General features: G+C 43.1%; 1 protein-coding gene across 1 annotated transcript in view; it reads right to left on the bottom strand.

Annotated features, from left to right (window-relative positions):
* Positions 1 to 14631, bottom strand: part of LOC144771991 (protein tyrosine phosphatase domain-containing protein 1-like) — a 168405-nt gene that overhangs the window by 69773 nt on the left and 84001 nt on the right. The window contains exons 7-9 of the mRNA XM_078656217.1: positions 9307 to 9525; positions 6558 to 6692; positions 3050 to 3151 (exon numbers count right to left, since the gene is read on the bottom strand). Coding sequence (XP_078512343.1) covers positions 3050 to 3151; positions 6558 to 6692; positions 9307 to 9525 — 456 coding nt within the window. The remainder of the gene's footprint in view (positions 1 to 3049; positions 3152 to 6557; positions 6693 to 9306; positions 9526 to 14631) is intronic.

Below are 14631 nucleotides of genomic sequence, written 5' to 3'. Positions count from 1 at the left end.
TGGACTTTTAGCTAGGAAAATGAGTCCCTTTGAATGTTCCTATTCCCCAGGAGGAGCAGCCTCTACGGCTCCTTGTCCAAATGTCCCAGATCTCATTGTGTTTGTTTGTATCTTAACTGTTGCTTTCATATTTCTCTTTAGAGAATTAGTTTCTTGTTGCTTGGCGCATACCTTCATGAGTATTATTTCAATGCCACTTGAGAATGTCATTGGTACTCTAGATCCTCACGAAGAGGAGCACTGGGAAGTTCATTAGGATGATGCAGTATTCAAATGTTGCACCTGACACATGTTATTTATAGTACTGCAAATTATTGGGTGTGTGGGTCATTGCCTTCATACACACACAGGGGTGGAAAATTGTTGCTTGTATTCTTGCCCTATGGAAGTAGCTGTGAGGGTTAGTATACTTTGAGTAGTTTAGTAAAACACATTTCTCAGCACGATAAAAAAATTTACTTCAAGGATGTTAGATATAGGACCTAGCTGATAATGCAAGTGAGCCCTCAGTATTGGATTCAATAGGGTGTTTTCCTTGATAATGACAGTTTGATCTTATTTGCATTAATTCCTGCTCATGACTTAAAGTGTGATGTATTTTTAAGTAGTCCGATCATGACATAGTGTTATAGAGAAATGGTACCTCGAGAACATATGTTTAGATTAGTCAAAAAGGAGGGTGTTTCACACCCAGAGAATAATTATTGTCTTAGTAGGTATTGCAGGGGTTGTTCTTTTACTTGTTGCCTCTGCATTTCCTGCCCTATAGTATGCTGCACTACTTCTGTGATTATGCCCATCCTAGTATTTAATTTCCAGATACCAGATATCTTTTATGATGATATACTATTGGTTATTCTTGGTTTTTTTTTGTTTCCCTTTGATTGATGAGTGATGCCTTTAGAATTGTATAGTCCTTACCTTTAAGCTGTGACTGCACTTGTGTTAGCCACAATAGGCTAAAAGGAGGGTCTGATAGATAGTAATTTTCCTGTTGCAGAATGTTCTAATGATGTTATGAAATGTTAGCCTAGTGTGTCTGACCAATATGCAGTTACAGCTTAAAATTCATGAGCTGCAACCCACTGAGCTATTTTTGTAATATGCAAGCTTCAACTTCTCTCATAGAAGAGAGGGACTTGTCTATGGCAGACAGACTTCTGATGCTGACATTTGCTCTGCAGCTCCAATGTCTCATGGTACAGTTTTGCCCCCTCCCTTATGAGCAGAAAATCCTTGGTTCAGCATTTCTTGCCTGGAGTTAGTTTTGCAGAAACGTTTCCATGCCCTGGAGAAGCAGAACTTCGGCTCTGTGACCTTGAGGGGAGATAAATGTTGCCTTCGCAGGTTCAGATGCCTCATGTATGAGTTCATTGTTCACCATTTCGCTAGTTCTGTAATTTTCCAGGCTGCGCGTGTCTTTACCCTGCCATGTTATGTTATAATGTATTGTCATGATAGGATGAGTCAGTCCTCTCGATGCACTCCCTGGGGTGTAGACCTGACAGGGCCCATCTGCAGATGAATATTGTGTTCTAATAAATATATTTCTAATTCTTCTCCACTGCCTGGCTGGCTTATTATATGAGAATGATAGTTGAGTGAGGTAAGTCGCTCAGGTGGATTTGAGCCACGCTTATCACACCCAACTGGAATTGCCACTCCGGGTCATGGGCCATTACTGGCTAATTTTACTGTGTCATGGAATTAGAAGAGCTTATTCGTTTGACCAATCTTGTCATTGCTTTATGAGGATCAACTTTAAACACAACCCGGCTCCTGTGGTTCTGCTGGAAAACTCCAACTTGAGCTGAACAAACAACTGGTTCAAGCTGACAAGCATGGACAAATTCAAACACAAACCGAAAATATGGAAGAGCCAATAACAGGCAAAAGGTGTGAGGGAATGCAGGCACAGAGGAGAAACTAGTGAAGAGGTGATTCCAACCACAACAAATAAACTGTGAAGGTATTCAAACACAATTTACGGGATGGGGAGGTAACCTATGTAGGTTAATATGATATTCAGGTATAAATTAAAGGCATGGAGGCTTTCAAGCAGAAGGAATGAAGGTAAAAAAGAGAACAACTTCGTGGAGGAGTCTAAGAAAATACTGAAATCCAGCACAAAACAAGAATGTATGGAGGAATCCAGACACAAGAAGGAGTTATGAAGGTATGCAAAACAGAATGTTAATATGGCGACTTATTACACATAAAAAGGACACATGGAGGCATCCAAGCACAAGCAGCAAGGACTGAGTAATAAAGCCTACTCTAGCACACGAAGTGTAACGAATTTAAACATGAAATGCAAAATAGACAAATCGAAGCATGTTAGGAGGAATGCAAGCACAAACAAGATATAGCAACGGTTGCTTTAACAAACAGACAATACGAGGAAATCCAAGCAAAAACCCAGGTTTGGAATGTTCCGATTACATAGAAACGTAAAGTGGAAACTTTGTAAGACTCCAGGTAGAATGTAAGAGGTGTAAAGCAACCCATGCATTAACAGAAGTTGTAGTGTAATAAAGCACAAATATGCATTAGAAGGACTTCAAGCATAAAAAAGGCATTACGGATGGACACCTTAATGCCTCCTAATGGGATACTAAGTTCAAGCACAAAGTGCAAGTTACAGAGATATTTGTTACCGAGAAGCATGTGTGAAGAACCTCAATCATAAAGAATTATTTATGCAAGAATCCACGTTAACAGCAAAAAGTAAGGATCCGGCCATGCATTAAAGCACATAAACTATCAATAATTCCACACAAAGTATGGGAAGTATGCCAGAATCAAAGCACATGGACTCGAAAGTCAATACTCGAAAAGTAGTGGCATTAAGGTTGAACTGGCTATCACTGAAATTACAAAGAGGTGACCCATACGTGTGCTTGTATAGAACAAACAGTGACACACTGGCCCCGAGTCATACGTATGTCTGACACCAGACCTCTATGAAGCAGGGGGCAGGGGTAGTACTACTGTCTGTTGAGATTTGCTATACTAAATGTTATGCTATGTCAGAAATATGGAAACTGACCTTTAGATGATCAAGCCATTGCCAAAGAATAGCGCTGAGTATCCTGGGACTAGTCTCCGATGATAGCCGCCCCCAGGCTGCCTCCTCCTGATTCAGTAACAACTACATAAGGGAGAAAAATACATATGAGACCAACTGCTGGTGGAACTGAATGGAAAAACAGTTAAAATGAAAAAAAGTTTTTCTGGAAACACACACACATTAAAGTTTTTCTTTAAAATTTGAGAGAAGCATATATAGAACCACAAACAGCAGAAGGATTTCCACGTAGCAGGTGACGATGGGGGGAGTTCCGCTTTAGAAGATTCTATATGATTCATTTTTTCTTGGTGTAATAATGTGGGTTCCTCTTACAAGTCATGGAATATGGAGAGGAACCCGTAAGAGAAAACCAAGTCCCATGCAACAACCTCATCTTCTAGAGTATTATAATAATAATCCTGAGCTTATATAGCGCCTGGTTACACTAGCCAGTGTGTCCCCGCGCTCGTCATTGGCCCCAGCATCCCACAGTTACAGCCTCCTCAAGCCCGCCCAATGGAACTAGTCCCTAGGAAATAAGTAGGTTTTTAACTCTTTGCGGAAAACCACCTCAGAGGCCTCAACACGAAGCCTCAGGGGTAGTGTATTCCAGCGACGGGCAGCCAAAAAACGGAAGGATCTTCCTCCCATTCTGGTCCTTCTGATTTTTGGAATCTGCAGCATACCAGCCCCCTGCGAACGCAACAGCCGAGAAGGAGTGTACACTTTAAGCAAATTGCGCAGGAAACAAGGACCTTTACCTTGCGCAATCCTATGGCTGACGCACAGGGCTTTAAACAGGATGCGTTCCCTAATGGGTAGCCAATAGAGTGTGTCCAAGGCTTTTTTAGAGGCGGCTCTCTTGGGTAACATTAACACCAAACGGGTGGCAGCATTCTGAATATGCTGTAGTCTCTGAAGACACTTCACATTAGCTCCTAAATAAAGGACGTTCCCATAGTCCAGCCTGGAAGTAACCAGGGCATGGACCAGGGCGTTCCTCAATGTCACAGGGAGCAGATCAAGTGTCTTTCTGAGACTACGCAGAATGCCAAAACAAGTTCCGGCCACGCGCTTGGTGTGGTATTCATAGGAGATTTTCGAATCAATCCAAATTCCCAGATTTTTAACTTGATCCTTGGGTACCGGTATAGGACCCAATGACTGGGGCCACCAGGCCGATGTCCAGACCGATGGCGACTTGCCCACAATCAACACCTCTGTTTTGTCACCATTCAGTCTAAGACAATTATCTGCCATCCATACGGACAAATCTTGAAGACAAGACGCAAACTTGCTGGCTGCCTGCTCAGCCGGCTGAGTCAAAGCCACAACCAGCTGGGTATCGTCTGCGTACGTCACCACTTCCACTCCATATTGCTCAGTTATCAGCGCCACAGGTGCCACATAAAGGTTGAAACGGGTAGGGCTCAGGCTGGAACCCTGTGGAACCCCTTGATCCAGGTTAAAAGCCTCAGACCTATGGGGCCCCTGCTCAACACGAAAACTACGTTCGTGGAGAAAAGAGTCCAGCCAGTCCCATGCCTTCCCCACCACTCCACTCTTCCTTAGACACTGCAGCAGGGTGTGATGGGCCACAGTGTCGAACGCGGCACTGAGATCAAGAAGAATCAGTGCTGCGGTCTGACCCTCATACACATGTTTCCGTAGAGCCTCTGTGGAGAAGAGCAGAGCGGACTCCATTGAGTGGCATGCGCGAAAACCCGCCTGAGATGGATGTAGAAGCTTATGAGCTTCTATTTGGGCTGTAAGTTGCTGATTAACCAGCTTTTCTGCTATTTTAGCAAAATAGGGGAGGAGTGATATAGGCCGCAGATTGCTCAGCTGGTCCATACTGATCTGTGGCTTTTTCTTTAGTGGAAGAACCACTGCTTCTTTCCAGATTATCGGCACCTTACCAGATCCATATGACAGTTCTAGTAAGTAACTAATATAAGGTGCTAAGGTCTCAATATTCCCTCTCAGAATTTTAGCCGGAGCTGGGTCTTTAGGTGAGCCGGATTTCACGCCTCTCGCAACTTTGAGCAGCAGACCCTCATCAGGAACCATGAACGCCTTTAGGCAATCCTTTTCCATTAAACCATTTAAAGATGTCTTCTTACTCCCGGAGCAAGCCCTAGCCTCCTTCGGGAAGGTAGAGTAAATATCCTTCACTTTGTTGGAGAAAAAGCTAGCTATCTGGTTACATGATTCCACTGAACCAGCCTCCTGTTCCCCAATAGAGGCCAGTGAGGATAGCTCTTTGTATACCGCGAACAGTTCTTTAGCGGAACAGTCTGCCTTGTCAATCCGCTCAATGTAATAGGCAGAGCGGGTTTTCCTTATCAAGGCATGGTACCGCTTAAGGCCAGATTTATATGCCATTTCCATGGCCGGCAGGTAGCCATTTCTCCAGCTTCTTTCAAGACGTTTACACACAGTCTTAGCCTCCCTTAAATCAGCATTAAACCATTCGGCAGATTTAGTTCACCGCATGGGACCCGTGCTGGACCAGGGAGCTGTCTTGTCTAGAGCGAGCTGAACAAGATGGTCCAGAGCCTCGCAAGCGCCATCGATCACCGAACCTAATCCTTCTGGGGGCCCACCCTGAGCCAGGGTGATGCAAAAGTCTTCAGAAGAGAACTTAGCCCATTTCCTCTGCCTTTTATTAGTACCTCCCAGTTTCCCAGAGAAAGTGCCTGTGCTATAATCAATATGGAATGGTACCAAGAAATGGTCTGTCCAAACCATAGTATGTTCCCTTGAGCACCATTCTGATTGGTAATTTCCACACGTTCAGTTTATCTCAGGAGTGATGTAACCAGCGAGCAATAAACATATTACTAAATGAACTGCAGGAGGAGGTAGGGTGTCAATACTGACCCGCATAAGCGTTTTGAAACAGGGAAATTTCTCTCTTGCTGCTATTTAACTTTAGAATGTTCAAGCACATCCATGAATCAGCAGCAAAAAAACAGGCTTGAAAATTGTCAATGTTTTCACCAAGATGAAATACATGTAGCCAGGTGTCATAGGTTAGTGGATTAATGAATCCATTGTAGGGGCCTGTGGTCCAACTCATAGTCACAGGTTCAAATCCCGGCAAGTCCACTCAGCCTTCCATCCTTCTGAGGTCAGTAAATTGAGTACCATTGAGTTGGGTAACAATAAACATGTTATTCAGCACTAAGATACCTTTGGATGAACCGGTGCTTTACAAACACACGTTATGTTATGTCATGTCAAGGGTTTTAGGTAAAACGTATGTCACGTATAGATTACCTGCTTATTTGGGCCCCTGTAAAGGACTCAATAGCATGTTTAGTCAGAGTAGCAACATCAAACCCGAAAGTTAGATTATCTAACATAACAAACTTTTATGTATCAACTGCAGTGGATTAAACACAAATAGACAAGCAGGAATGCATGCACACACAGCCTCAAACCAGACAGGCATTTCAAACCCAAATTCAGTCATGCCAATTACCTGTAGCTCATGGACTTTCTTCTCCTGAGTGGGATCCAGAGACTCTTGCTCCGTGAGTGCCAAGGCAATCAGTGTTATGTGAGCTGGGGTCCTGTCTGTGGATTGTTTCACTGATTGGAAGACAGATCTCCTAGTCTGGTGTAAGGATATGTTACAATGATTGATTTGCTACTGTGAAACAAAAAATTAATAACTGGTACAAAGATGGAAAACACAATACAGAGACACAATGAAGAACATTAATGAATAAGTATTTGGGTGGAATCTGAGTCTCAGCAGCTTACTGTTTTCCAGAGTAGGAGGATGTTCGATCTCTCCTATTAGCTTTTAATCATGTTCTTCAGCTGATAGCGCCGCATTCAAAATTAGTAAACATTACTTGGGATAGGAAGATATCGGCTCTCATTAAGAGTGGTGCATCATTTTCCACCCTTGTGCAAACCCTTAGTTGTTCAGGGATTAGAATGATAAATTATGTAAATATCACCCCATCCATTAACCACTGGGTGGAATACAATTTGCATATCTGGTTACATTTTGGCAGATCAAACCTATGAGAATTTAGCAAGGGAACAATGTCCAGTAATTACTGGAACATGTAGATTGTGTTGAGGTATGTTATTCCCCAGAAACTTGTAATAGGTGTTATGTACAGCACCCGATGAATTCCGTCCCCTCCGGAGTCGAACTTCATTAGGTGCGAGGAACTTTGAACCCTTCTCTGGGTCACTGGTACTCAGGGTCATAGACCTGATTATTATATTAATCACTGCGGTAACCTTGTACTGGCTGACACAGAATCCTCACAGCACTGATCAATCAAAGACAGAGCAATAGGCTTTATGCCACTAATGAATTAGGTGAGGCACATCAATAAGAAGCATGACATCCAATCTTTCTACAAACTAATATCACCCAATAGGGTATGACAGTGAGCTGAATCTGCCAACATACAGATACTTATATAATTGGTCTTTCAAAAGGATAGAAAAAATAATAGTGTCACTACAGAAAGGTCCATTCTGAGATCAAATGCTTCGTGCCCACAGGGAAGGGTAAATTGTGTGTTTAGAACCTAAGGACATTTTTCCCAAAAGTGTTGGGGTATCTGGCCCACAGAGAATGAATAGACTCAGACATTCTTCCCAGGGAGACTAAAGTTACCAAGCCAAAAGAATCCAGCCCATCGGTACTATAAATAATGATTGGCTTCTGTCACTCAATTATATTTTATTTACAACATTACAAAGAAGAAAATAAAAGTGAGAAACTGGTACAGATGTAAACGCTCTAAGTTCTGGTCCATGCATCAGTGTGGCCCACTCACTGTCATTGGCAAGAGATGACGAAGTGTTTAGGCCCAGGACTGGAGGTAGTGGTACAAAATGGTGAGCCACCTATTCTGGCGAATAACATGGACATGGCATCACTTCCACTGGAGCATACTGCCTCGCAGGAGCCTGTTTTGGAATAAGTATGGGAGCACTTTGACTTGGGATAAGCATCATAGCACCTTAGCCAAGATATAAGCCGGTCAATATTTTGCGTCAACAACAGCACAGCTTCATCTAGGTTGGAGATGAGCAATATTGCGCCTAAGCTGGAAATGAACATGGCAGAACCTTAACTGGAGGACTGCATGGAAGCTCATTGGGTGTTGGAAATTGTAAAAGAACCCTGGCTTGCGATGAGCATGACATCATCACAGCTATGGCATGAATATGGCAGCCCATTATGGTGATGAGCATGGCAACACCTTAGTGTTGGTGAGTTTAGCAGCACCGAGGATAGGGTGACTTGGTGGCTGCTTGGCTAGGGAAGCATGGTAGAACCTGAACTATGAAGAGGCATTGCATAGGCACTTTGGCTGCAAATGGACATTACAAAGATTTGGTTGGGGTTGGACAGAATAGCACCATGGTTAAAGGATGCACATGACAGTACATTAACAGAAGGATCTGCAGTGCAGCACAATGATGGGCAAAGGAACAGGACACACATTCGGCAAAGGGATATCCGTAAATAGGGGCTAACTGATAAGGAACCCATGCACATGGAATGGCTGATACAAACTCAGAACTAAAATCAGAGTAAATCATAACCTTTCCAATGCAAAGAAATACTTCTAGCAAGCTTCTAGAGTGCAGTGGTGGTCTCTTTCCAAAAATTCTTCATCATTGTTGTCTGACTAGGAATACACTGAACAGATAGTTTCGGATCGTTGCAACACCTTTGTATGGTAGTGGGGGTGTAGTCAAATCATGGGTGTCATAGACGGGATTCACTTTGGGGAACATAGAGTGATGTTACTGGCCTTGCCTCTAGTTTATATATAACTTGATTATGTAGTTATTTGTATTACTGCCAACCATTTCATACAGTCTGGGTCTCAAGGCTTTACTGCTGTTAAGGAGTGCAGGAACTGAACTGAGAGGAATCGTAATCAGCGTAAAGAAGAGACATACTGTGAATTTCTCAAGATTACATGGAAAGTAGGGAGCTGTGACCGAAACAACAAATCTTATGGCTGCATCATGGCACTGAGCATGTCCTTAGAGAGGCTGCCGGCTCCAAGACACACCACCAGGGTCTCATAGTAGATGGGTCGTCATCTTTAAGCATATGATAACTTATCATCCACTCAAGGCAGATTCTATCCAATGAAAATGTTTCTACTTTTTTGGTCTTGTCAGACCCCATTATGACAATAAAGAAAAAACAGCCGATGCTATTAAGTCAATAGACTCACCTTTAGGACTTCAGATGTTACATTTCCGTTGGGTATGTCCGGCGATCCCTGATCTGTCACCCCATCTGCATCCAGTCTCAGAGCCGCTCCTGTCTGGACGGGTCTTTTGGGCGATGCTGGATCTTCTGTTCCTACTTCTGGAACTGCAGGCCCAAATGTGATTGGTCCTGACCCAAACCGCACACTGAGATCTCGAAGTGGGCTACCTGAATCTTTCAACTGTTAAAAAAAATAATAATAATGATAAATAAATAACCTAGGAAAAACATTAAAGTCTTCCTGTGGTACCTCAACCAGGACTTCTCTCAACCAATTCAGTCTCCACACTACGAGACCACTGGAAGACTGTATTTTCTTTAGTTTCTCATCACATAGGACTGATATCTAGGGTGGAAATATGTACCAACTAACCACCTGAATATGCAGTCACATGAAACCACAAAATAGAATAAAAGTCCTGAGGCAATGTGTACTGTACTTTTCACATATACAAAAGTTCTGAGACCTCCAAGGTTTGATGTCACTTACGCTGAACTAGTCCTTTCATTTCTTAAACTACAGTCAGTTGAGGTGAGATGTCAGCCAAAGAAAGGCCTTTAATAATGGGGAAAATACAATGCTTACTGCTCAAGTGTTAGTCAGATCCTGCCCTACGTTGCAGAGTAGTATAAGGGCACTGCTCGTGTCCTTTAGTGCATATGGGAACTGAGTAAAGGAATAGTCGTTGAGTAACCCAGGTTTTCAAGTTACGAGACATGGGTATTTACCATATACCCATTAAGAAGCACGGATGCTTAATTTTGACCACCTTTGTCACTTGAAGAACTATTCCAGTAGACCACTGATATTCAAAGTACGGCCCTACTGACCGTTACAGGCAGCCTCCTGGTCAACAGCAGCACTGGGCTACTATTTACTTGTCTCAGCACTAACACAGAGAAATATGGTGAATAAACGGGCAAGCATTTATTTACAGGTTAACTGAAGTTAATGAAAGGAAGTAACATAGGTGTCATACACCACTTAAATCTTTTCAACAAACAAGGGAACCCAATTAAGTACCAAGGACCTTGGGCAATAGATTATTCAAGAAAACAATGGTCCTTAGAAAAGGAAACTTTCAGTACAATATCACATATAGACTCAAATAAGTACTATATCTCAAAGGTTTTCAGTGCCCAGCCGGGCCTGAATTTTAATTTCAAGTATAAAACATATATACAGTGACCATGAGGTCTAATTTAGGAATTGATAGGGTGCAAGCCTGCACCTATCCAAAGTACATTCGAACAGCGTTCGAGGAAAGAAAGATAGGGATAAACAAAGAGAAAGCAAAGAAGTTCAGGCAAAAAGAACATGGGAGCCAATTGTCCCTTGCATCATTGGTATCATTCACCCGCAAGTAAGGACAAACAATAACTGTAACAAAATTTGCATAATAGACAGGTTACAGAATTGTAAAAAAGTGTCGACGGCGTTTCGATCCCCCGGCTCCTATAGAACTGGGATCATCATCAGGACTTTCTAATTTATTGCCTGTAAGAACTTTTGTCATAAGCCTGTTTAGAGTAAAAGGAGGGAGAAAAGAAAGAAGATTCTTTTTACATATAACGCACTTAGTTCAGGACTTTTTCATTTCAGACAATATTTCTTGCAATTAATGTCGAGGGCCACAAACAAGTGGGCGGAACAATCATGAGGGCAACCCGTTGTGGGTGAGAAGTGGCCTCATGCAGACACATTGTGTGACTAGTCGGCGCAATATTGTGAGTGTTAGGGAAGTATATAATTTGAGTTGTTACCGCTTGTGCATACCGGTAGTGAAGCATTCGTGGCGAGTGTTACCGTATGAGCATAATAATCGATTGTTTAACATACCTTGTGGCGCAAGGAATACTCTGCTGTGCCGAGTTGGAGTGAGCAAAAGTGCACAATGTCTAAGGATTAAAGAACGGGGGTCAGTGCCGTGTTGAGCCGTTTGTGTCACAATAAATAAGTGAACTAAGGTGCCTAAAAATTACCTCCGTGAGGACTCGGTGAGCCTCAACCTTGCGGAGCGCGAATTGCTCCCTTGCAGCGAGGTGGTCCAGTGCCTGGGGATGTAAGGAAGCAGTTAAGTTTCGTGGTGGGCCGTAAAGGCGTGCCTAGTGGTGGTATAAATTGCTGAAAAATATACCTCCGTAACTTGTTGACGGTCAGACTGGAATCCGTTTTTAAGTTTCGCCCATGCCACAGGAATAATGGATTTGGGTTTTGCGGGGCAGCGTAATAAACTGCGCACTCTGTAAGAAACGGGGATTACTTGTAGTAATCTATTTAAGAAATGGTGCAGGCGAGGCAAAAGGGGCAACTAGTGCGCTCTTACCTTTCAGTTGCAGAAAGTGCTGCTTTGCTCTCCAGTCGAGCGGATTCCTACTCAGCGTGCACAATGGCCGCGAGCCGACTTCTCAGCAATCCGGAAGTGGAGTTGCAGTCGGTTTGAGACATTTAAATAAACGAAGCCAAGCACATGAAACCATGGCGGCCATCTTGGAACGGTAAAATATGTGCTCGCGAAGTGTCTAAGTGCTCACCTCCATGCATGCTTCGTGACTTTTTAGGAACAATATTGAAATTACATTTGCAATTATGTCATTTGAATACCATTTTGACAGTTGACCTAGAAAGGGAGGAAAGTAGTGACATTTCAAATGATACTTTTAGTAATTACTGCCCGTTTGACTCTATGTCTAGAAGAGATGGTAGTGGCATTTCCAGCCCAAGTAATAGTTTTCACTTTTGCTACAAGTTACTATGTGTCTGAGAAAAAGTTCAGAGGAACCAAGTCTATTTTTCAGAGTAAGCCAGCCCAATCTTCAGTGCGGTTAAGTCCATTCTGGATCGTGTCCAAGAGGATGATGCATTTGAGTTCCTCATGGTTGAGCAGTTGGCTCATGTTGCCACCTCTCACTGGTAACTTCAGTGACTTTAGTATGGTCCAGCGGAATTCGTCTTCCTTGTGTTTAGCGTCATTGAAGTGTTCCACAAGTGGGGCATTTGGAGTTTGACAGCGGATGCGGCTCCTGTGTTGGCAAATCCTTGTTTTTACCTTCTGCGAAGTTTGGCCAACATACATTTTGTTGCAGGGACATTGAATCAAATAAATAACATTACAAGTATTGCAATTAGACAAAGAAGTACTAGTAAAAGTGATATTATTAAATATTCTTGTTTTTCCTTCAATGGCCATGTCACACACACTGCAATTACCACATTTCACATGCCCAACCACGGGGGGCATACCCCAAATAGCTTCAAGTGTGGACGCTTGAGTGGGACTTGGTAGTGCTGCCCTCACTAAGTGGTCCTTCAGATTCTTATTTTTCTTGAAGGCGAACAAGGGACGTTCTAGTTCAAGTGTGCCTGCATTCACTACTGGCCAGTGTTGCAGTACCATTTTCCTCATTTTGTTTGATACAGGGGAGAAAGTGGTCACACAGGCTAGTCTGTCCTGAGGTGTCTTGACTGACGGTGTCAATAATGTTTCTCTGGGTCTGTACCATGCTCTCTTTAGGGCATTTTTGACAATTCTCTTTGGATAACCCCTATTTTTGAGTTTATCAGCTAGAATGGCACTTTCTTTGAAATAGTCCTGTCTACAGGAGCAATTTCTCCTAATTCGCAGGAACTGGGAGAATGGAAGGGAATCCCGCAGAGCCCTAGGATGGTGGCTGGAATAATCCAGTAGGGTATTGCGCTCTGTGGTTTTTCTGAACAGACGGGTCAGAAGGACTCCATCCTGGTGAAAAATAGTGAGATCCAGGAAATCAATAGCCAGTTTGTCAGATGTTAGGGTAAAATGGAGTCCGCAACAATTATTGTCCATCCAATGTAGGAAGTGGCGCAGATCACCGACTTCACATCTCCAAATCATGAAGATGTCGTCAATGTATCTGCGCCACAAACCTATCCCCGGGAAGAACGGGTTCGATGTTGTTAATATTACCTCGGTCTCAATCTCATTCATGAATAATACCGCCAGATTTGGAGCAAAAATTGCTCCCATGCTTGTCCCCTTTATCTGCTGATAGAAAACGCCATTAAATGTAAAGAAGTTCCTTGTCAGACAGATTTCGAGAAGTTGTAAAATGAACTCCGTAGGTATTGTATGTGGCCGTGGTCGTGTATCTAGAGTCTTCTGGATCACCTTCAGGGCTAAAACCTGAGGAATGTTTGTGTAAAGGGACTCTACGTCCATGGTACACAGTGTGTCTGTCACTGGGTCGAATGGTAGATTTTCAACCAATGAAATCATGGACATAGAGTCCCTCACATAACAGGGTGTAGAGGGGACAAACCCTTTTATGAAAAAATCAATAAAGGATCCAAGGGGCTCAAGAATTGAACCGCAAGCTGAAACAATGGGGCGGCCTGGGGGTGACGTTACATTTTTGTGAACTTTAGGTAAAGTATATATCACTGGAGTCCTAGGGCTTTTGATGTTCAAATAGTTAAACTCTTTCTTAGATAAAAAGCCCTCTGCCACTGCGTCTGTCGTGATTTTCTTTATAAGTTCCTGTATCTCTTTTGTAGGGTTAGTTGCTAGCCTTTGGTAATGTTCCCTATTATCTAGCTGTCTCTGTATTTCTTGGGTATAGGAGTCAAGGTTTTGGAGAACAATTCCCCCACCCTTATCGGCACTCTTGATGACCAATGAAGTGTTCATTTTCAATGTGGAAATAGCTTGTTTTTCTTTCAATGTGATATTATATGGGGTAAACCTGTGCTTATCCTGCAAAATGGCGAGATCTTTTAATACCAATTTCTCAAAGGTGATTATTTCCGCAGGGATCATGCTAGATGAAGGCAAAAAAGTGGATGGTGGTCGGAAAGGAGTCAGAGCCTTACTCTCTTCGCACGGGTGCAGTTGGAAAAAGGCTTTAAGTCGAACTCGTCTAAAGAACCTCATAAGTTCTGTGTGGAGCTCTAAAAAGTTAGGTGGAGTCGTTGGCACAAAAGTAAGACCTTTCTTGAGGAGGGAAAATTCATCCTCTTTGAGTGAGTAGTTAGAAATATTGAAGATTGGAATGGTTTCTATACGAGAGGCAGGCGAGTCTACCACTGATAATAATTGTTCCTCGTCCGCCGCTCTCCCGGTGGATTGACCCATCTCTGGGTTTTCTTGACCTTCCCTCTCTGGGGGGTGCCCTGTTGGCCCCTCTGTAAAAAAGCACTTGTCCCAGTGTTCTGATGTGCACCGCCTCGTCTGGAGGTGCTACTACCTTCGCCTGCGTCTGAGTTATCAGACGATTCAGCCGAGGTGTCCGAGAAACCTACTATGTTCCT

Source organism: Lissotriton helveticus, chromosome 1_1 (genome assembly GCF_964261635.1).
Source record: "Lissotriton helveticus chromosome 1_1, aLisHel1.1, whole genome shotgun sequence".
NCBI classification, from domain to species: Eukaryota; Metazoa; Chordata; class Amphibia; order Caudata; family Salamandridae; genus Lissotriton; species Lissotriton helveticus.
This window is presented reverse-complemented; position numbering and strand designations above follow the sequence as displayed.